This window comes from Carassius auratus, chromosome 32 (assembly GCF_003368295.1).
Source record: "Carassius auratus strain Wakin chromosome 32, ASM336829v1, whole genome shotgun sequence".
Classification (NCBI taxonomy): domain Eukaryota; kingdom Metazoa; phylum Chordata; class Actinopteri; order Cypriniformes; family Cyprinidae; genus Carassius; species Carassius auratus.
Genome location: NC_039274.1, coordinates 28,413,628 through 28,436,912, shown reverse-complemented (window position 1 = coordinate 28,436,912; position 23,285 = coordinate 28,413,628). Strand labels below are relative to the sequence as shown.

General features: G+C 38.2%; 1 protein-coding gene across 1 annotated transcript in view; it reads right to left on the bottom strand.

Moving 5' to 3' along the window:
* LOC113052009 (alpha/beta hydrolase domain-containing protein 17C) overlaps positions 1 to 23,285 on the bottom strand; it is a 40,370-nt gene that overhangs the window by 11,073 nt on the left and 6,012 nt on the right. Inside the window, exon 2 of the mRNA XM_026216251.1 lies at positions 3,417 to 3,596. Coding sequence (XP_026072036.1) covers positions 3,417 to 3,596 — 180 coding nt within the window. The remainder of the gene's footprint in view (positions 1 to 3,416; positions 3,597 to 23,285) is intronic.

Sequence of the window (23,285 nt, the reverse complement as noted above, 5' to 3'; positions counted from 1 at the left end):
AAAATCGAATGCGATTTTCATGCGCATCTTGTCAGTAAAGGCACTCCTGTGATTAGTAGTATATCTCCACCACGTGCGTTCAGATCCGGATTTCTAGGTTTTCAAAACAAAATCTTCCCAACTACTTCTCAAAACTAGCCCAATCGCGTTTCATTCTGGGCGATAAAATAATTTCTGGCGGGGTTCCCTTGGTAAAATTTGCATTTTAGGGGCTTAACATAACGTTATTTGTATTGGGGGCACTTCGAACTACAGACTTGAAAAACAACCGCAGACTTGGCAACACTTGGCACTTTTCAATGCCATTGGTTTTACTAATAACTGAAATGTGAGGCTTTATGTGAGAGATTTGTTTTTAAGTGGTTTGTCTCCTCATATGCTCTCTGCCAAAACATTTAATATTAAAAGCAAGAAGCCACTGAGAATTGTCTAACGACTCCTGCCTGTGCATCAACCACTTGCTATGATGATTTTGATAACTCTAAAATAGCAACCTCACTGAGTCACATATTTTGATTGTCTGATTGTAAATGTTTTGGAGACATATTAAATGAAGCTGCATATGAAAACGGCAGCTTGGGAATAAGAGTGACAGAAAATACATTATAAGAAGTTGTATACAGCAGAAGCAAAAGGGTTTGCGGGTCGTGATGAGGGAATATCATGACTGATATAAGAGAATGTGGAATAAAGATAGGTCTCCTCCACTGCACAGGTGAGCCATTTCTCATCGGTTTTATCTCGGCAGCCAGACACGGTAGTTACAGCCGAGATGAAGGGAATGAGATTCGGAGGTAACGCACGTGTCACCCCGACACCTTCAGGGAATAGAGATGCACGTTTCACAAGAAACAGTCAAGGGTGTCAACTATCACGACAGGGGGGTTCGAAAGAACTTCTTCGATTTTACCAGGAATACTTGAAGATAATCGGTGTACTCTGGCGTGTTTCAAAAGGTGTATTATAACAGTACAAGAGCAACTGCAGTTTCACGCTGCCGTTCAAGGGTTTTCATGACCGGAGCAATTACACACATAGATGTTCACGACAACATGTCCAAGCAAAACACACCTTCTGTCAGCACAGACTTCCTGCAGTTCTCGGGTTTGAGAGGACTTTGCAGGAGATTTAAAGAGATTTTATTTGACAGAATGCATCAAAGCGTCTTTCCCTGGCAGTGAGACTGAAATAAAGCTTGCATGCACTTATACTGTATAAGACATGTCCGAGTGTTAACTGCAGACCTGTCATATTAGGCTATTAGGCTATTAAAGTTCCCTTATTCAGATCGTAGAAATGCACCACAAGACAATAACCAGCCATTCTTTTCTTTCTTATGCTGTATAGCTATAATCCATCCACATGTCCATTATCTGCTGTATCTAGTAGGAGTAGAATAATGTCACAGGAGGAGTCATTTTTGTATTTATTTTGTCAGATACACAGGCATTTAAAGTTTTGGGGTCAGTGAGATTTTTAATGTTTTAGAAGTCTCCAAGTTGTATTAATTTGACTATAAACGTCCCAAAAATGAAAATATAAAAATGAAAGCCAAAATAAAAATACTTTAACAGTGCATAAATAAAACTAAGATAAGACAGCTGAGAGCCTCAAACTTGAATACATTTACACTAAACATAACACCCTCGCTTATTCAACTAAATTAAAGACAGTGATGAAAAGCAGGATTTGACAGATATTCCACAACACAAAAATAGACCCGGTTTTAGACCAGTTCATTCACATGAACCAAAACAAATATTTTCAAGGCTTCATGAGAGCAGTAAAGCTGCCTGCTCAACTTGCAGCGTTTCATTGTGTTAATTGCTGTAAAAATGGCTTGTTACCTGAAAAGTTAAGACTATTTTAAAAAGAGTGCCACTGATTTTGTTACACCTACCACGATATCATAAATTAAAAATACAGTACATGAAATAAAAGGTACAGTATAAATATATTAACCATGCACTAATGTCTACTATATAGCTGTATAGATGTACAGATATTACACTATCAATCTTCTTTGTTAACAGTTAACAGGTTGCAGAATTAAATGTAAACCATAACAGTTTGAATACTGGCAATTCTCCAAACATGCAAAAAACATATGCAAACCATGTCTGCTGTCCAAATTCAAACCTTAATTTTCATTTCATCACTCTGCATCTACAACCACTTTCAATTTCAAGCAAAAAAAAAAACCCAAATGGCTACAGCTGTGAGACACTTGACTGATCAGCCATCACCTGAACTGCTGAAGGAAGGCAAAATGGCTAACTTTGAGCACTTTCTAGCTCAGCATGGGTGAAACCAAGTCACTTCCTACTTTATAAAACTCTAGTAGTTCCCAAAAGAAGTGAAAATAAACTGTTCAAATGGAAAGAAAGAGGTAAGGGAACAAAGCTTGAGAGAAGCTGGCATGAAGGCTGCATGAGGTTTACAGGATGTAATTGTGGTTCTCTGTTTCAAGGAAAATTCGCCGTGTCGACTCGACTTGTTCAGATTCCCGTTTAATGGGTGATGAAGCCCTTCTGAGTTTCCTGGTGTGCCTGCTAGCATCCGTGTGGGTACCACGGTGTATGTGTACAGCTTCAGGCCGTGACTGGTTTGATCCTACATGCCAAAAAACCAGCCGAAACCCATTTATAGATCATCAAAATCAAATGCACGAAAATATTGTGTTTTAAAGTTTAAAGTTTGTTGATCACGCATCTCCAGTGTAGCTGAACTCTCCTCCTGTCAGCATTCAATTCACAAAAACCGACCATCATGAAGATCATATGCAATCGTGCAGGATAACAATGCACCCTTCACAAGATCTCAACTAGATTCAACGAAGTTCGCAAGGTTTTTTAAATTAGATGTTCATTAGTCATTTAAAGATTTGTTTCAATTATATAAATGCGTATTTGCTGAATGCTGACGACAAACGAGAAAGAATTAATGTTTGCCTTTCTATTACTAATAATATAAAAGCAATCGATATAATACTTTTTGTATTTTAATTTGTTTATTTGTTTAGAACGGTTAACGACAACTGCGTAAAAGAGGGAGAATGGAAGCATTGTGTGCTCGGGTGCTGCTGTTCTCAGAGCCCTCAAAATAAATATCCCACCACAAACACATCGGCCAAACAGAAAAACTTATCGGCTAATGCAATATTTAAAAAACAAAAAGCCAAATATCGGCCGATATATCCACTAATTGTAAAGCATTATCCAAAATAAAATCTAAATTGTTTTTTTTACCTTTTTTAAAACCATCTAAAATAAATACACTGTGAAAACAAGCAAATAAAAAAGAAAAAAAAATTACTAATACTTCAATTTGGAGACTAAAATAGCATCTCAATGATACTAAAATAACACTAGTGCATCTAGAAGAGTCTGCATTGCATTCTGGTCCACAGATGTTACCTCGGGAAGGCATCAAAACAGTAGGTTTTGCGGGTGTCAGGAAATGCCACACGCAAGCCGGACATGAGGGGAGAGTGGAGGATTACTGCTGCGCACTCGTATCGGGATGCCAGGTCCACCGTCGGCACCGTCCCTATGCTCTGCCCGTACAGGATGATGTTTTCCGGAGTCACTCCATACCTTCAGATTGACAAAGCGAGATAAAAAATTAATAACAGCTTTAAATCATTAAATATCATTTTAGCTCTTCGAGCAAGGTATAAATCTGGAATCCTCTCATATGTTGGAGTAAAATTACATCAATGCAAACAGCTCATGCGGTTTACTTTGAATTACATTTGTGTCTATAACACTACAATTCGTGGCAATATTTTCATCAAGACATATTAGATAATACAACTGTGCAAAATGGCATGATAGGTCAAGAACAGAAGAAAAACAATGAGACATGAAATGCAGGCTCCAAAAAAAGCATAGCTAAATGCGCTCAAAGGAAATACTAAATGGGGCGAGTGAGAAGTCCAGACATAGACAGCCAAAGGAAGGAACAAAAAAGCACTGATATGCTCTTCAGGTTTTTGTTCTCCAACTTTCCTGGGCAGCTTTGCTGTCGGGTTGACACCTGATCAGAAGTGGCGGCTCTAAGGAGTGCACCAGGGTCACCGACTGAGAGCAAACATGTTTGAAGTCTGACCTCAGATCAGACTATTTCAGGTATTTACCAGAGGCTTGCCCAAGAGCTGAGTGAGAGGTCTCAAATGCACACACAGTGGTTCAAACTGTGTCCCGTGAAGAGCGCTGGCTACACAAGCTTCTGAACTCGACTAGCTTTGGTGAGATTTTATCAGGTAACGGAACATGAAGGCTCCTCCTCCGTTTTCCACACAGACAGATATTATATTTATTATTCAGTCAAAAGGGGAAGAATTTACCTATATATATATATATATATGGTAACACTTTATTAACCTGTTAACTGTCACCCCGTCCCGTATACGGGACGCCTACGTTGACTATACTATATTACAATCAAATCTAATCTAATCTTGACAAACTATATATCGTTGGAAAGGTCTAAGACTCCCAAATATATATTTTACCAATATTGTTTGTTAAAAATTATGTAGGAAAAGTTATAGATTAATTTATGACAAGAGTGCACCCTCAGAAATCTACATTACAAAAGGAGCTTTGACCTTTGTTTAAAATCATCAGAAGTTATATATTTCTTGAAAACATAAAATCTCAAAATTCATCCTTCAAAACACATTTTAAAATCAGACATTGCATTACCATGTAAATGGCACATCAAAATCATGTTACAAAATGTTTTCAGTCATGAATTATAAAAATTTAGGTTTGTATCATGCACATTCAAGTCTATCTTCAAAAATGTGAGTGACAATTAACAGGTTAAATAACCTTCCTTAACCTTAGTTAATGCATTAACCAATGAGCAATACATTTGCTACAGTATTTATAACACTTGTTTAATGTTAATTCATGTTAGCACAGGTTCATTAAATATTAACAGATACAAGTTTCGATTTGTATTGTATTGTTATTAATAATAGTCAAGGAACAATTTAACTATAAAATATAAATTAGTGTTGTATATAATTAAACAGGGGGATTTTTTTCCATCAAGTGTACCTAGTAAAAAAGACAGTCCTCTTTAAGCAATGGTCCCACAGCATCTGAATAATCAAGTGATTACAATTTAAGTAATTGATCATAAGCAATACATGATTCCTGACCAAAAGACATTTAAAAAATAAATAAAATAAAAATGGATAGGAAAACTTTCCTAATGGAACTATAAGGACTCAGAACTGAACTCTCGAGTGCAGAAGAAAAGTTTCAAAATGTCAACACACTACTACTCCCTAGGAATAAGTGACCTACAAAGATCAGTGCAAGGGCATGTCACGGAGTTTTCAGAGAAGTTGGAGTTTCAGAGTTGCTCACAGGAGGTTACAGAAGACAAGAACAACATACTGCTGTCCATTTTACAACTTGCAGAAGACCACCAAGATATTCAGAAACACCACCATAGTGATACTGTTTAAAAGGAGAGGACAAAAGTTGAACTTACTGGTGAAAAGTACATGCTGTTATGTTTAGAGAAAAACACCACATACCACAAAACTCCACAGCAGAATGTCAAGCCGGAAAAACTCCAACAATCATTGGTAATTCAACATAACAATGACCCGAAACACAAGGTTATGCAACAACTACATCACAGCAACAGGAAATTCCATGTTTCTGAAGGCTCAGATGAAAACAGAAACACTTTGAGGTTAGATGGATATCAGGATACCTGGATGAGTCAAATATTAGTATGGATTAGGATTGTGCCGGTGAAGAAATTTTCCCACAGGTTAATCGATGCGTGATAACATCGGTATCACTGGGCGGTGGGGTTTTCTGGGGTTTTCCATATTTTCCTTTGCTTTTAAATGGCTTTAAATGCAAGTGCAAATCTAGTCTGTTTCGAATTGGCATCAGTTTGGCATCAATTGCTTAAATTGACTACAACAAGATGGATGACTTACTCATATTAAACGTAGAACATTTGTTTTCAAACCGAATAATAATAATAATAATAATAATAATAATAATAATAATACACCATGCTATAGGCCATATATATATATATATATATATATATTAGGGGTGTAACGGTTCACAAAATTCACGGTTCGGTTCGATACGATACACTGATGTCACGGTTCGGTTCGATACGTTTTAGATACAGCAAAATGTAAAAACATCTCAACTTTTCAGAATGCCGCAAGCGCACCGCGGGTCATGTTACAAGAACCAACCAATCAGCTTCATCCTTTCCCGTAACAACGTTGAGAGCTCAGCCAAGATGAAGGAACAGCTGATCATAGTTGTATATGGATTGCAATTTTGAAATAAATTCAGTAGCAGAGCTACTGCAAGCGATTTTTAGAGCTGCAAATCCATTTATCCTTCGCTGAAATTTCCGCGTCTCATGGAGAGAGCACGTCATTGTTGCTTAGCAAAGACAGACGCCTCAGGAGAAAGACGCGCTTAGCGTTTTCCATGCGTTTTTAGGCACGATATGTGAACGGCCCCTAAGGCGCTCGCTCACTCAGCACGCGCTGAAGGCTCGTTGCAAAATGTCTAATGCATTTAACAGACCAGAAATATAAGATCCTAAAATAACCAACAGGTCTGGTGTTTGGGTTGGATTCCCTGTAAGCTATAGTGTCTAAATGCTGCAGGGATAGTTTGCTGCGTGCATGTTTCTCCTTTTTTTCGTATTTTCCCAGATAGTACTGACGCATATATCCCAGATATTCCCGCTGTTTTTTTTTTTGTTTTTTTTTGTAATCCCGCTGGTGTACCCTGTCATGTTGCAGATGCGACATACCGTTGTTTATTTATCCACCACTCTCTTGCCATCACCATTATAGCTTAAAGGGAATCCAAAGTGCACCCAAACACCAGACCTGTTGGTTATTGGAGGATCTTCTCATTTCTAGTCTGTTAAACGCATTGGCTATTTTGCAACGAGCCTTCAGCGTGTACTGAGTGAGCGAGCGCCTGCTGAGTAGCCTAACATAAACATATAAGATGGTGTTTTTTTCTTCTTCGGGAGTGTCAGGGGCGTTGCCTGTTACGTTGTTTGGGTTATTGGGCTACCTTGTTGAACGCATATCATTATATTTCTTTCTCTCTCTCTTTTTTTTTTTTCAAATATAATTAATTACTCCAACGAACCGTTCGGTATACATAATGCGTACCGCGTACCGAACCGAAAGCGTCGTACCGAACGGTTCAATACGAATACGCGTATCGTTACACCCCTAATATATATATATATATATATATATATATATATATTATCTATCGAATGCGATTTTCATGCACATCTCATCTGTAAAGACGCTCCTGTAATTAGAAGTATATCAGCACGTGCGTTCAGATCAGGGTTGCCAGGTTTTCACAACAAATCCTGCCCAGTTGCTTCTCAAAACTAGCCCAATCCCGCTTCCAGAAGGTTCCCCAATAAAACATTGCTTCCCGGGGTTAAAATATACGTTTTTTATCAGGGTTACCTTGGTAGAATTCGCATTTTAGGGGCTAAATATCACGTTATTTGTATTGGGGTCGCTGTGACCCGCGGACATGAAAAACAACCACAGCCTTGGCAACACTGGTTGGCATTTACTACACCGAGCCGTAATTCACTGGCAATCTACACAAAATCAGTTTTAAAATCGCAGGCGATTCTTTGTCGGTTTTGAAAGGGATTTTGTGTTAGTTTTCGGTAGACTATGGCTCTGTGTAGTAACTGCCACTCCACCTGAACCAGTGTTGCCAAGTCTGTGGTTGTTTTTCATGTCCGTGGTTTGAAGCAATCCCAATACCAATAACGTGTTATTTAGCCCCTAAAATGCAAATTTTACCAGGGAAACCCTTCCCAAAAATTTATATTTTAGCCTCGGGAAGCAATTTTTATTGGGGAACCTCCTGGAAACGCTCTTGGGCTAGTTTTGGACTAGTTTTAAGAAACAACTGGGCAGGATTTGTTGTGAAAACCTGGCAACCCTGATCTGAACACACGTGCTGGAGATATACTTCTAATTACGGGAGCGTCTTTACTGATGAGATGTGCATGAAAATCGCATTCGATTTTTTGCACAGCCCTAATATATATATTTTAGTTGCACGGCATACACCTTGATGTAAAGGTGTGCAGTGATATAACTGGTGTTGCGGCTTAACACAGGTAACAACAACATGGACTATCACAGCAAGTATGGATTGGAAAATTGGTTTGGATAGGGAACCAGGCCAAAATAAACCAATCAGAGTCGTTTCAAGCCTCAATATGCTTCCTTGTCACTAGAGCGCTGCAAGTAATTTTTTTTTTTGGAAGGAGAAAACCCCTTTGATTCAACGTGCCGGGAAATTAATTATTCTTATCTGATATCAAATATAATTTCAGAGAGATTCTAATGTTGATGTTGAGATAGCAAGAACAAGGGTGGGATGATACCTCAAGGATCTGCCAAAACAAATCCATTTCCAAACACTGAGAAAACATCAGAGACTGGTCCGGAATCAAGCTCAAAAAGAGGGAAAACTCTCTGAGCCAGGACATACTCGCTGCGTCTAGCACAAGCATCCCTTTTTTTCCTATGTGGAAAACTACTGAAAACACAAGCATGTCGAAAACACACAAGTCTATGCAAATGCTGTGTTTCCTTAACCTGAATTAAGGCAATGAGAAATGGCTTGTCCAAACAAGCACCGGGGTCTGATTCCATGGAACAGCTGGAAAAAAAGCAAATTTCTGTGTTTAAAGCCAAAGCAGCACAAACAGTTACGCTCACGAGCCATTCACTGTGTTTTCCTGAACTGAAACAATATGAGAACCTGAGAGAGACTGGGAAAGATGTGCGTTTGTGTGTGTGTATGCTAATCTGGGGAAAAATAAGAGGAACTCTGTGATCATACACAGGAAAAACGGCACGCACACACACAGTAGTCTGTTTTGTGAAATCGCCTTACCGCCAAAGCAAACATTTACAGATGGATTTTGGGCTGAAATTCACATGCTGTTGCCAACCTGAAAAGTTTACCCCAAAAATAAGGCTTACTGTGAATGCCCTGCTGGCTTCTCAATGAAAACAGATGCATTTCTATGTCTTACAAATTCTTAAGTAATCCATATGCATATGAATTATGGATATGCAAATGATACTTCAAGCAAGCACTGATGTGTGTAATAGAGTAGCAGCTCTGTTTACTTGCAGGAGTCATCTAATGTCATCCTATAGAATGCACAAATTCCATTGACTGCTATTCAAAAGTACTCCAGTGAAAATCGTTTGCAGGAAACTTTTTAGATGGACTCTTGACAAGAACAAATTGTCAAAAATGTTTGAGGTGAAACGAGTTTCCACTTTCAGTTTGAACAAAGTACTTAATGCTAGAAGATTAAAGATAATGTAAGCAGTGTCAGCCGTTCGTTGTCTTGCACCAGATAGAATAGAGCGCAACAGTCCGTTCCGAAAATAAAAATCCCATTTATTCTCTCTATCGGGGAACAGATTTTTAACGGTAACTTGTAACCCATTAAAGACAGACCTGATGTGAGCTTTGAGGTTGTTAATCGGTGGGAAATGCTTTTGTTAAAAGTCATCAGCCTGCATTTTTTCATCTTATTTTTAAATAACCGCATAATTCCTGGTAGTAACAACTACATTAACAATTATTCTGCAAAGAAATCTCTACCATTCAGCTGAAATGCAAATTATGCCATATATATGCATATTTTACAATAAATGTAAAATGTGATTTCTATTCATGCAATCAAATTCTATAAATCAAAAGTTTTTCAGTCATTTGCAATGATTCACTGTAGACCCATTATAGATGTTAACTACAGTCTCGTACCTTTGTCTTTTATTCCAATTTACAAAATTCAAATCAAGGCCTGTAATGTTGGGATTCACCTCATAACGGTGTAAGGAAAATTTTAGCTCTTTTCTTTAAAGAAGAATCCAATCTAAAGATTCAAATTGCTTTAATTGAACGGATTCCAAATTTAATTAGTTTATACTTCATCAACGGTTCATACAATTCTGTTTATATTACTTCATGGACAACGAGAATACAAACAGAATGATAATAAGCTACGAGCTAGGTAGCATAGGATCTGGGCAAAGTTTAATCTTAAAATACACCTCACAAGACAACACTTCTTTATAAATGAAACAATTTATTGAGCTACTATATTACATGGATATAAAACCTAATGGACACACACACACACTGCAGAGGATGATATTATGGAATATGAATGTCCCAGGAGTAAGTTAGTCATTAAATCACAAAAGCAGAGATGCGTCTTGTAGTTACTACTTAAGATCAATTTCAGATCAATCAGATGCAAGATGGAGCATGCATTCCTTAACACGGCTCTTCAACTTATCACATGGGGTAATATCTTTGCAGGATTTTGTTTAAAGGGGGGGTGAAATGCTCGTTTTCACTCAATATCCTGTTAATCTTGAGTACCTATAGAGTAGTACTGCATCCTTCATAACTCCAAAAAGTCTTTAGTTTTATTATATTCATAAGAGAAAGATAGTCTGTACCGATTTTTCCCGGAAAAACACGACCGACTGGAGGCGTGACGTGTGGGCGGAGCTAAAGAATCACGAGCGCCAGTAGGCTTTTGCGTTGAGAGCGTTTGGAAGCTGTGACACTACCTTGAGGAAAAAACCATCATCCAAAACAAACCATGGCTAACAGTCAGATTCAGCCGTTTATTTATGATCCAGAATCAGATCCTGAGGCTGAAACTGAACGAGAGCAGCAGCAGCAACGACTCGCTCCGAGCAGGGCTCGAACTCGGTCTCCGGCATGGGAGGCGGACGCACTAACAAGGAGGCAGAGATATTTTAAGCAGTTTTACTCACCGCCTGCGGTTCCAACACACGATCGTGACCCTTTTTCGTTGGGATTGCATCATCCTTAAGAAATAAACGATACGCAAATCCGTCGTCAAACTGGGCCTTGTTTGTAAAACAAGCATCTTCGAAATGCAGGGAACAAACACAAACACTTGCACAACTCCGTTGATGCTCTGTAAAAATAAACTCCATCCACTGGTCCCTTAATGCGGTTTATTCTTTGGTAATCTGTGCAGGGTTGTCTTGCCCTGGCAACCAAAAACACACTTCTTTTGTGACATTTCGCGACGCTCTCGCTCTGATCAGTGAAGTCTGTTGTGCTCTCAGTGCTGTGCTATACGGGAGCACGCGCTCTTCCAGCAGAAGTGCCCTTAGCACCCATATAAGGAAATTCCGCTCCATCTAACGTCACACAGAGCCATACTCGAAAAAAAAACTTTCCGAAACTTGTGACAAACCGTAAGGAGTATTTTTGGAACAGAAATACTCCTTCAAACATACAACTTAATTTTTGAAACTTTGTCCATGTTTAGCATGGGAATCCAACTCTTTAACAGTGTAAAAAACTCAGTATGCATGAAATAGCATTTCACCCCCCCTTTAATAACTTCTATAACGTGTTGTACAACACATTCCATTCAAATTACTATCTTTTCATTCATTCACACTCTTGCAAAGATCGCGGTCATTCGTTCAATACTAAACTTTCCATATCGCACACCCATTTAATTGCAATAAATGCTAAAAGGTGTTATAAAACATTAAAGTTGCACTGAATACCTTGAACACATCAAACATATTTTAGACATAAAACATTATTTGTGAATATAGTTGTAACAACGTACAAAAACTTCATAATTAAAGGAAGGAGGCGGCGGGAACCGGCGGACATTCAAAACAAAACTTTAAATGATAAAATAAACAAAACGTGCGATAGCCCCTTGCGGACGACTGCCGAGCACAAACACAAACTAAAGCCCATGCCTGGTCCTCTCTCGTCCTTCACGGTCGTCGCTCCTCTTTTATATTCTCCGTGGGACTAGAGACCGATAAGTGTTGCAGGTGTCACTCATTTCCAATCACTCCACCGGCCTCGCTCTGTTCCCACGGCTCTCGGCCCGCCTCACTCGTCACAATAGTTAAACCTTCAGATTTTTCAATGATTGTCTTTTGAGATTGTTTATCGAAAAGTTCAGTTCGTAGAAAGAGTCACAAGCAAGCAGGAAGCAGAGTCAGAGTCATCGGACACACTGTATGGATCCTTTGTGTTGAGGTCAATTAATTATTAATGATTCCTGTGGGGTTGCAGGGGATTCCATACATTGTGATCATGAGATCTTAAGACACAGGGTCCTTGTATCCTGAGCCCCTTTCACACTGCACGCTAGACCCGGAAAATTGCCGGGTCACCTTCTGTGTGAACGCAAACACATTCCGAGATTAATCCCGAGTCGGGGACTTAGTAACACTGCAGGGTTCAGTCCCTGAACGAGCGCTGAATGAACAAAAGCCAGAACTAATACAGTAAAGGGTGTGTCGTAGTGATGATGCATGTTATCACGCAACTTTTTTTGCGAGAGTTTTTAAGGCAGATCAACGTTCATGACGAAAAAAATGTGCAAACTGTAACAAAGCAGAGATCAGGTAGTTCCGCGCTGAAGCTGAGATCACTCGCCAGTTTAAGTGAAAGTGTTTTCGACTCGTACATTACACGTCACACCCTGATTTCACGTGTCTTTATGGGACCTTTACGGCTTGTGTGTGAACGCATGCACATATTCCAGGTAAACACGGGCACAAATTTAGCGACCTGGAACAATTGCTGGGACTCATTACCGGTGTATTTTCCGGAATCGCAGTGTGAAAGGGGCTTTGTGAAAAGAGATAATTTTGTCAACTCTTTTAATTGGAAAACAACACGGCTGACAGGAAACAAACTCCGGATAGAGGTCACATGATTAGCTCATGATTCGTTTTCTGACGACCGGGACAGACGTCTTCCGTTGTGGAATCACGTTATCTCTTCTCTTTATTGCTGACACAGGCATAGCAATTCCTCCGGAAGTCGTGGCATAGTGGTTAGAGAGTTTGACGCCTAACCCTAGGGTTGTGGGTTCAAATCTCAGACCGGCAATACCACGACTTAGGTGCCCTTGAGCAAGGCACCGAACCCCCAACTGCTCCCCGGGCGCCGCAGCATAAAAATGGCTGCCCATTGCTCCGGGTGTGTGCTCACTGCTGTGTGTGTGCACTTTGGATGGGTTAAATGCAGAGCACAAATCTAAGTATTGGTCACCATACTTGGCTGAATGTCACTTCAATTTCACTTATTGACTGGAAACAGGTCCAGAAAATTGGAGCATTGTTCCCCTTTAGCTAATCATTAATGGTGTTCAGATTGCACAGTTCATTTGTGTGCTTTGTTCACTAAGGTCCTACAACTGGTTGGTTTGCTTCATGGCAAAAACAAACACCTTAAAATCGATTTTTTTTATCCTTACAGGAAAAATGAATGAGAAAAATACTTCTGGAAACAGGTCATTTAAAATGTAGGCTAGATGGGCACTGTTATATACTTCAATTTATATAGAGTATTTACACCTTTCAACCCAACTGACCCATGTTGTTAGAGTAAATCACAGCAGCATCCATTTGTTATTTTAATAAGTGAAACTGTCAGTCAATCATAGCAGCGGATGTTTACTTACGAGTCTTAAATGCGCCCCATCTATAAAAACAGACTGTTTTGCAGAGAGGCTCAAAAACAGGATAGAAAATGGCCTATTACTTCTAAATTATGATGTTATTTAATGTTAAATCACACGTGATTTATTAAGTGAACCTCAGAAAACAAATTTTGTTTTGTTTGCAAGAATCAGCTAAAGCATCCATACAAGGGCTTGAGGCATGAGGTGATCAGAGTCAGCTGAAGTTTAAACTTTATGAACTTCCCTGCACTTGACCAATATAGTAAACCCGGACCTCATGACCTTGGTCACATTCTTCCTCCATCTTGAAAACAGCAAAATAGATGCGAGTCATTATGTGAACAAAGTTTCAGAATGTGCATTGCAAACAACAACAAAAAAAAGTGAATTAATTTGCTGCTGAAATCCTCCTTAACATGGCTTCACAGCTGTGCAGGATTAGAAGACTTCATGCATCTTCATCCATATGCCATTTTTTCTCTGCAATAACTGAATGTCACATGGATGTGGTTCAGTGTTCCTGGCTGTGGGTGAAAAGGGCATTATAATTAGCCAGCATTACTGATGATACCTGGAGTTTTATGCATTACTAATTTTCAGGCAGTTCATTAGCCGTCTTTACACAGACAAACACTTTAAGTCTGGTGCACTGCGTGAAGAATCCAAAGTAGTTAAACACTTGCAAGGTTAAAATTCAGGGGCATTTGTTTAGCCCCTAACGAACAGAACAGACACAGTTTTAAGACTTTATTCACATCATGCACGACACAGGATCAGCTCCAAATACAAGTGAGCTACACAGAATTTAAAAACATCATAGGTGTGCATAGGTGAAAACCAACGATGCATTGTAAGCCACCTACAATGCAGACATTGCAGTGCAACAAGGAAAAGTGAGAGATTATCATTCAGTAATGAAATACTGATATTATTGATCAAATACTGAAAGCAACTCATTGGTAATCCCAAACACTAATCAAATCAATTGAAGAAGTCAAGTCTACAAATGCAATGCATTTGAGAAGCGCTATTTGTATGATAAACAGTTGTCGTGCCTATAGTAGAGCATTCTGAATCAATAGCAGTTAGGATGCTGCCTATGTAGGCAGCAGACAGCAAAGTGGCTCATTTGGTTTTATAGCAGAAACACTGAATACTAAGTAGCAAGTCACAAAACCTGACATGAGTTCCATTCTATCCAACACACCAATCCTACTGGCAATTACAAATAATCCTCCGACAACTGACACCAAAGTAATTCTGCATTCTCAAGAAAGCAAATTAATCATTGTAAAATGTCCAGTGAATGTGTCTGGTAAGCAACCTGCATGCTTTCACCCGTTTGTCTGCTGGGAGTAAGAAACTGCTGTTTTAAAAGGATGTCCTCTGACCTAATGTTCCTCTTTAAAGAGAGACTACACGTGTAAACGTTACGACAAGGTTTCATGTACTGCATGGAGAAGAGCTCCTAAAGCACTTTGAAATCCTTTTACTGCTTTTCTGTTCAGTCAGGAGTGACCTGCCAACACCAGATTACCCCTGGTTCATAAGATTACTTCTTTCAAAGCAGGAGTCAAACACCACATGGATGTAATCAAATGCAAATGCACTCTAGCAAATCTGAATTTGCCTTCCTGGTTAAAACGTCTACTTTTAAAAAATGGGATGGTTCACCCAAACATGAAAATTGTCATTTGCCATCCCTCATGTTGTTCCAAACCTGAATGACTTTGTTTTATCTATGGAATGCAGAAGATGATATTTTGAGGAATCTTGGGCATTTTTGTCGATACAATAAAAGTCAATAGTGTCCAACATTATTTGGACCCAAAGTTCTTCAAAATATCTTATTTTGTGCTCCACAGAGTGACAATGAAAGTTAATGACAATCTCTTTAAGCTTTAAAACACAAACCCATATGAAAAACCCGAAGAAATATTTCACCATTATGGCCCATCACTGAATTATTATATCAGATAGATGCAATGGCTGATTTGGGGCTTGATTATATTTAATTGGGAACTGAATGGATTGAGAAGTTAACTAGAATTGAGGTGGTTGAAACTGAGGATTTAAAAAAAAAAAAAAGTGCTTGGTGATAAGGAAAGCCAAAGAAGGAAATTAATAGAGGAGAAACAAGTTACATTTTGATGTGAATATAGAATCATTTTCATTAGCCTGCTATAGTGTGTCTTCAAAAAGTTCCAAAGGGAAACCCTGGATGACTTCTAAGTATTTAAATAATTAACCCTCTTAATATCCATAGTTTGCGCCCTGTCCACACAAACATGGGTATTTTCCAATCCACATGATTTTCTATGCGCCGTTCATCCACATGCAAACACAGCACCAGGTCATTGAAATCAAAAAATAAATTTAACTCCTTCCAGGGTGATGATTTTTAAAAATAGTTTGCACCGTTATCGTGTAGACCGCGAAACCGGAGTTTTTGGCTTTTGACATCAGAACTTGCTCTTATCTCCGTAAATTTCTTCACATGCGTGATTTCACATGGAGCAGCATTAACTACATACGTTCAATTTTGAAAATACAATGTATGATTAAACGATTATTGCAGCCCATTCTGCCCACTTTTACAGCACTGTGCTTTTATTACTCCATAAAAAACCACATTCATGTGCAAATCAGTAAAATCATGTAACGTGACATTTGCAAAATGTGACGTGCTTGATTTATCAAAGTATATTTATTCACGTTTTTAAAAGCATGAAAGAGAAATTGCGCTGCGCCTCAGGAAGAAATATGCGCTCAGAGAGGAACGGAACACGGACATGTTAAGTCATCTTTTAACTCAAGGTGCAGAACTAAACGGTCAAATCCATGCAAAAACATTGCGCTTGGTGATTATTCATATATACCTTCATTTTTCATGTAATAAATGAACGTAAAGACTTGAGAATGAAATTCACATGTAACAGTAATTTGGATCCATGCAGCTCTTAAAGTGACAGCGGGCCATGTTTTACTTTACATTTGATTATTAATTTCTGTAGGCCGTACCACGCTACATTACTTTTTTCATATAAACTGCTATTAATACAAAACTAGAGCCAAACTAAAACTGAATAATAAATAGTATAGTGAATAAATGAAATAGTCATACTGCTTGAGACTTGCATAAACAAAAGCAGTTTGTTTCATTTGTATCTTTGTATTCTATTGTATTGGTCCTTTTGCCTTTTTTTTTTGTTATTACTGACAATTTAATTATATTCAATAATATAATTTTTTTGTTTGTTCCGCTGGTCTGTACAATGTAGATGTCATAGCAACCTTATTTACAGGAAATACATTTGATATGTAATCACTTATATATTTATTTTTAAATAAATTACTCGTATAAAGTTTTGATCATATTGCCCCCACATATTAGAGTTAAATAATCGTGATTACAATATTGACCAAAATAATCGTGATTGTGATTTTTGCCATAATCGAGCAGCCCCTAAATTTAAGAGTCTACTAATCAGATTATGAAAGCGGAGCGGAGTGGGAAGTGAAGTGACGTGATTTTGCCTGGAGCTAGGAGCAAATCTTTCGACCTTCAGAGCGTTGAGGTTTTCACTCGCTCCGAGAACGCTCCACCGCTCTGTCAGGAGCACAAATTATGCCAACTAATGCATTAAACGATAAGCTTTACAGTGGATCAGATACGAAAGTTAAAATGTTGATGGACTAGTGCGGGAGGTTAAAACTTGCACATAACGTACAGATCGGGCGCATACATTCAGGAATGAAGAAAAATGAGAAAGTTACAGCATATTATTTTGAAATAACTACCCTCAGCTTCACCATAGTAGAGAGAGACGTTGCACAGACAAGCTAAGCGAGTTAAGCGGTCATTTAATATGGACTCGGCTAATTGAAGAGTTCCAAGAAACCAAGTTTCTTCTTGCATCGTAACTAATCTTATAGTATTATGCATTTATTTTTCATTTAATATAATTTCTGAACAGAACCTTGATTTTTCAAGCATTGTGAAATAATCTTGCCGCAGAGTGAAGATGATCAGTGGAGCGGGAAATGGTGAACCCGGAGCGGACTGATTATTGAATGCTTGAAGTGCTGAGGGGAAATGTTTGCCACTCCACTCTGCTCACATACTGCTACTAATACTCTATTGAAGAGTATACTAGAGAAACTAGATTTACTTGGTGTATTTGCAAAGCTGGTTACAGTCAACAATGTCTTAAGGGGACCATCAAAATATATGTAACCATTGCATTACTGAAGAACATACAGTTCTTGAAACTTCTGGAATCAATTAATCTTGGCTAATTAAATACACCAATACTTCCAGTTTGTCACCCATACAGAAGAAATACCAAAATAGATATTTTTCTACGGAGGAAGGCTTTGAATGTTGTGTTGGACCAGTTCTGTTGGGAACAATGAATCACATTTGAAAACCTGCAGCTGACACAACGCCCAATCTGACCTGAATCAAACCCAAGTTGAAGGTTTTCCTGACCTCAGGTATTCGAGTGTTATGCCAAGATCCAGGCTACAGTATATAAAAGACACCTGTCTGAGTCTGCAGGTGTAGTAATCTGCAGTCAGTGACAGATTCTGATTCAAAGAATTGTGAAGGACTACAAGAAAGGAAGGAACCAAATGTAAAAAGTTCAGTGGAGAGAGGAAAAATTAGACCATGCTTCACTACAGAACACACTTGCTGCCTTTCCTGCTCTCAAACCACATCTCTGTATGACTCTGATGTATTTGCCTTACTAGTGGTTTCTCAGTCATAAACCTCAGTGACAGACTAGTAGAAAAATCAGATGAAGACGCAGGCTGCTCGTCTCAACGGGTGAGTGTTAAAAGCTCCAGCGGCTCAACTTCCTCCTGCATTAGTTAATAGCCCTGCTGACTCTCAACACAACTCCAGACTAGCTTGAAAGTAGTCTGGTTGGGCTCTCGAGGTCTTGACAGACACCAATTAATTGTTTATCATGCTGACGAACTGATAATTTACTGTCCTGCTTGGATCTGGTATTACATTATCCCAATAAAGATGCTGGTTGTTATAAAGAGGGGTTTTCTGGGGTTCGCCTAGACTTAAAAGACTTACTTTTAAATATATCCTTTCTAAACCCCATAGAGAGCTGCAGTGATGATTTTTGTGGGCCACCCAGGATTGGCCATTATTGAGCGCTATAAAAATATTCCCATAATGTATCTTGAGCTTGTGTTCACCAAAGTCCTTATCAGGCAATAAACCAAAAACCCATAAAAAAATAAAATAAAAACATTGGTTTTAGCATGATGTTACAGAAAGCTTAATAAATTACAGATGTGAACTTTTTTCAAGATTTCAGATCTCATTCCTTATTCAGTCCACTTCTACATGTTTGTTTGTATGGCAATCCTGTTTTTATTTCATCGGGAACCAGAGAGAAACATCTGAAACAACCGTTTAGTCCATCGCCTTTTCATTTTAAATCTGTAGGGCATGACAGACCTTTAACAGATGTGAGCAAGATGTCAGAAAGAAGCCAGCAGGACATCCCCTACTAAAATTGAGTTGTTTTGATTCAGTAAGCGGTATGCTGCCTTGAAGCTCAAAGTAATTTAACAGAAGTACATTCTCCCTCTTTTCTATTTGGTTGGTGCAAAACAATCAGTCCATCACACAAAACTACTTTTGTCAGTTTACTGCTGTTTTTAATCGGGGGTTCTAGTGACTGTCTGCTCCTCTCATAATTTAGGATTTACTGATTTGCTGTACACAGTTTACCTGTAAGAAACCCATGTCTTCAGTACAGAGGGAGAAAAACCTTAAGCTTAAATGGTAAAGTGTGTCGTGGAGCCGTAGACCACAATTCTCGGGCTCAAGCTCATATGGGGAATCGTACCTGTGAACACTCCCTGATTAAAAACAGCTATCCTCTATCCTCCTGCAGTCCTCATGGGGATCATGAACGGATGTTGCTCTCAAATTAGATTAACCGGCAGGGGTGGAAAAACGGCACGCGATGAACGGGAACACACCTCCCTAGCTCTTTACTGTGACGTTAGGGGAGCAGCTGTCTGTCACAAATACTGGAAAAAAGCTCATCTAGTGACTGTTGTGATACGGATGCAGGCTCTCCAAGTAAATGGCTGATGGGATGGATTAACACTGAAGTGCCAACCAACTTAAAATATTCACTCCTGGATTTGCAAGTATTAAAACGAGAATCACGATTATTGTTGTGCATACTAAGAGGTCCGAAACCTCAAACTGCAAATATTAAACTTCAGACATAAATGATACCACAAATCATGTCATTCCATGAGTTGTAAGTAGAAGTGAAAGGAAACTAACTTCATTTACTCGCGTTACTGTAATTGGGTAGCTTTTTAAAGTAATTTTTAAAATCTGTAATTTTACTTAAGTACATTTTGTTTAAAGTAATGTACTTCGCTATTGTAATACAGAAAAAACTTCATAATCACGGGAAGGAGGAGGCAGGAAACGGCGAACACTTAAATCAAACTTTAATAACCAAAATAAAACGGCGCGACAGCCCCACGCGGACGACTGCCACGCACAAACAAAACAAATCCCAGGCCGGGTCCTCTCTCATCCCTCACCGTCGTCTCTCCTCTTTTATATTCTTCCGATCTACTCTGTGGGACGTGAGACCGGCGAGTGGAGCAGGTTCCCAATCACTCCACCCGCCTCGCTCCATTCCCACGGCTCTCAGCCCCGTCCCACTCGTCACAGCTATATTTTAGCAAAAAACTACTGCATAAATAATGGGAAGGAGAACAAACTGGCACTAAAATCACAAGAAATAGACAGACGGACAAGACAGGTGTTGTTATGGCGCAGACCCAGCTAAAAATGAAACTTTGTCATAATCTGGCAAAGTTGAGCTTTAAGGAAATTAGGTGAATCCCTGGCCATATTTAAGCTCTATGCAGTGTAAGCTGTTTTTGCCTAGGGAGACCAAACTTAGCAGCTTATAAAATCTCAACATCAACCCTTCTCAAGCATGTAGATAAGCTAAATACTTGCATCATTGCATTGATGGTTAAAATTAAGCTTTGACAGTTTAGCAAGTGGTTTTGCACCAATTAGACAAAAAAAATTTAATGTTTAAAATATATTTGTTTTTATTAGTTTTTTGTTGTTGGTTTTTAATTTATAACTTCAAATATGAGTATTAATATTTTATGTCATATCAAAAACTTGTAACGGCAGGTTAAAAATATATATTAATATATTATAATGATATTCATACCATTGTTTGATCCAACTACATGCCTTATTTTTAATATGAAAATAAACAAGTTGAAAACACTAACTGAAAAACTTTGTGCTTTTCTATAGTATTAAGCCTCAAATGTCAACTATACATCGGATTGGTTTTTTCTTTAAGTTATAAAAAAAAAAGTGGAAAATCCCTTAAGATAACATGTAGAAAGAAAGAAAAATGCATCTTAAGTGCAAAGAATAACATAATTGCCACTTTGAACAATTATGTAATTCCAAATTGTAAAATCCATAATTGTAAATCGCGATTATAAATTTGAATAATTGTTAGCGCTAATTTTATAGACCTATCCCATTTTTCCCCTTCTCCCGCTATTAAAATGTAACTAAATAACTTTTACTCGGAGTAAATTTTACATTAGCTACTACATTTTTACATTTACTTGTACTTAAGAAAAATTTAAATCAATGTACTACTTGAGTAGAATATTTTAATACTCTTTCCACCTTTGGTTGCAAGTGATCAGACTTATGATTTTTCTACTTACAAACTCAGACCATTCATCTGAAAATAAGCAAACACCCAGAATACCTTATCTACCACTATTAACATCCTACTCAACATCCCTAGCAAAAATATTCTAGTTGACTTCAATGTTTAAGACTGTTAAGAGAGAACTTTGATTTGTATGCTAAAAACGTTACGCAATGACCCCTAAAATGATCTGAATTTTAAAGTAAACTTAAATTACTGCTACCCCCAATAAATGCGGATGGAGGAGAATTCTGTACTATTAAATGCGTCCGAGATATCCCCAGCATTCAGGAAGTGTGTAAAAATCTAGCTGTCCAAGAGCGCACCACTGATCAGCCATGCAGATCATTTTCAGGTCAGAGCTGTCAGCAAAGAGGAAGGTTAAAGAGAGTCAAACTGAGGGACCTGTGCACACAGTACAGTAATTACAGAGGAAGATCTGCCTTTAAAAGCAGGACAAACTCAGGCTAGTAAAATAACGTTTAAAAGAAGCGAAAAGCAAGAGTGAGCGAAAGAATACATTTTCCATTACTTTTCACAAACTTCTTCCAATATAAAAGGGAAATTTAGTAAGAAATATTTAAATTAACAGAAACTGCCTAAGGACTATAAGACATGGAAACAGTGTGGTTTAAAAATTAATGCAGTTTCAATATGAGCAGCAGAAGATGGAACCTTGAAGGTAAATAGATCATATATATGAAAGCTTTTGAGTTGACAGTGTTTTTTCAGTGTTCTGCATTCCGAATGGATCAAATGGTTCAATGCGAGCGTCATAAAATCATTGAGAGGAAAAATTGTTTTATATGTATATGGCTTCAGGAAAAGCTTGATCGACAACTTGGTGCCCTTAACAACATTTAAAAACAATATTGCCAAACTCATCTAGCCAATCTTTTCATTGTGTCTCCATGTTCTTTTCTAGTAAGAATACAATTGTGTTCAGACTACAATATACTTGCTATAAATCGAGACAGATTAGTGCAGCTGCATTTTTCTCTAAAGCCTTTTTTGACTGGTCTCATCCTCCCAAGCTCTGAGGCTACAACAGCAGCAAAGCTGAATACAATGTGCACGTGTGTGGAATTGCCAAAACTCAAAGGAACTGGTTCCATTTCAACTGAAAGCCTCCCAAGTTGCAGCAATTTGTCCCAACTTTTTATTTATTTATTTATATACATTAATATTCATAATTTGATGCACCAACAACACTTCTGGACACTGCTGAAACAGGTACACTGTAAAAACAGTGTCGTAGTTGGCAATAAAACAATTTGAAAGATTATTGGAGAAATTACCATTACGTTTTTTTTTTTTACTTCAGAATATCACATTGCATACATACTCCAGCAATATTTTTAAGTGCATATAGGTCAAACATACCAAAATAAACAATTTATAAAAAATCTTAAAGACTAGCAATAGCAAGCTAGATTTAAAAGCATAAGATACTAGAAAGCAACACGCAGGTGAGTTTTTTATTTATTTTTTTAATCAGGGTTGGAGAAAAACTCTGCAAGACTGTGGCTCTCTATGACCCACTTTGGCCACCTGTGTTATAGAACAAAAAAAGCCTGTTTAATTCTTATGATAAGCAGAAGGGTGGAAAATAATCAGGTAAAGCTAAATTTAACCACAATAAACCGTAACCTATATTTAAGAAAATGCTACAAAAGTTTTAAAAATGGGGCAACTTTAACCTATTTTCTTCCCTTTCGTTTTAAATTTTAGCAAAAGTTCAAAAGACATATAGTGGAAAGAAATGTCGTGCCTCACAGGACCACAGTGCTACGTAAATACAGACATACAACAATGAAGTAAAACAGTATAAACTAAACTACTGACAAAGAGCCAGCCATAGCCCTGGAACCGCAGGTAACAGGCCGAGCATCTGAATTTGCCATCAGCAGTCCAAGACAGCTCTGTCTGGTTCATTAGGAG